The sequence below is a fragment of the Cucurbita pepo genome, unplaced genomic scaffold (assembly GCF_002806865.2).
Source record: "Cucurbita pepo subsp. pepo cultivar mu-cu-16 unplaced genomic scaffold, ASM280686v2 Cp4.1_scaffold000824, whole genome shotgun sequence".
NCBI lineage: Eukaryota > Viridiplantae > Streptophyta > Magnoliopsida > Cucurbitales > Cucurbitaceae > Cucurbita > Cucurbita pepo.
In genome coordinates, this window is record NW_019647035.1 from 1 (window position 1) to 1,447 (window position 1,447).

Here is a 1,447-nt window from a genome sequence, read left to right on the forward strand (position 1 = left end):
CCCCCCCCAAACCGCAGTGCTGCACTGTTGGTCCAAGGTGTTCAAGTCCAGGTCTTTCAAACTTCCAGGGGAATGATTAAAAAGATAATCTTTTATGTAATTCAAAGATAGAATTGAGACATGAAAAGCGTCTCGATGGAGGAGGTGGAGCCCAAGCCAAAAATATGGGTATAGAAACATAAAACAATGAAACTGCCTAATGAAAACAGTAGACAGTGTGCAAACAAATTGCATTAGATAGCTATTGATTTAAAAAAAAAAAAGGAATTACCATGGTACATAAATATCCTCAACAGTTGACAAGAATTGCAAGGCAACAACTCGAAAATAACTAAAAGAAATAGAACAAACCCTGCATTTCATCCTTTGCAGCCTGTCCATCAGCTCTATTCATGAAAGCTACAAATCCACAATTTCTTTGCCGTCTTCGCTCCTCTTCTGTCCTTGGCCACATTATCTTCACACTAGCAATTGGTCCAAATCTTCCAAAAGTTCGAAGGAGAAAGTTTTCATCAACCTAAAGGGGTTAAGATGAAGAAATGAGATGGCATATATTTCTAGGCAAAGAAACAAGATACATAAGAGTAGAGAAAAAAATGTACCTGTGGAGATAAATTTCCTACATAAAGGTTAGTCGTTTGAGGATCTCCATCATCAAATGATCCAGGGAACTTCCCACTAGGATCGAAGTCATCAGGTAGTTCATCAAATCGACTAGATGGCTAGGCATTGAAGAACAAGAATTCAATACATTACAGGGTAAAAAAAATTGACAAAGAAAAAATAAGTTGAACTTTCTCATGATGGTATGATGACAAAATAATAATATAATCTGCTACTCAGACAAAGTGTATGCATTGTGTAATGGAATATACAAAATAGAGAAATTATATTGCACCATTTGTCAAATTAACTTAGTTAAAGCAGAAGCAGGCACCTTCTCAAGAACCTTATTGTCTGAGTTAGAACAAAAGGCTAGAGCGATGCCAAAAATAAATTGAAACTAGCAGATAATTTGCCCCTGCTATCTTAGAGAGATTAAAAAGATATTATACTCGGTGCTGAAAGCACATACTGTTGAATTTTCTCCATGGCGTCCTTCTCGCCAATGTTCGCGATCTTGATTTCTTCTTTCCCTCATCTCTTGCTCGTGCCTCAGCTCCTCCATAAAATGATCGATGTTCCTAGACTTTCCTTTTTCTTTCTCCTTTGGCTTGTCCAGCTCCTAAAAGTTGTAAAATAGTTCAGAACTAAATACCGTTCCTACTGACTCCATCCAAAATAATGCAGAAACATGACAAGTAGACTTACCTTCTTGTCAGATTCTTTTCCCTTGGATGCCAGTGGAGGTGGAATGAACGATGGGACATATCTGCAAACAATTATTAAAGATGAACCTCCAACTCAGCATAGATTGCTTCAAGGAAGGGAGGTAGTCTTTTTTTTT

At 37.5% G+C, this 1,447-nt stretch overlaps 1 protein-coding gene across 1 annotated transcript in view; it reads right to left on the reverse strand.

Moving 5' to 3' along the window:
- Positions 1–316: 316 nt before the first annotated feature.
- LOC111785909 (protein RRC1-like) overlaps positions 317–1,447 on the reverse strand; it is a 6,314-nt gene continuing 5,183 nt past the window's right edge. The window contains exons 5-8 of the mRNA XM_023666271.1: positions 1,312–1,372; positions 1,076–1,225; positions 603–722; positions 317–517 (exon numbers count right to left, since the gene is read on the reverse strand). Coding sequence (XP_023522039.1) covers positions 332–517; positions 603–722; positions 1,076–1,225; positions 1,312–1,372 — 517 coding nt within the window. The 3' untranslated portion in view covers positions 317–331. The remainder of the gene's footprint in view (positions 518–602; positions 723–1,075; positions 1,226–1,311; positions 1,373–1,447) is intronic.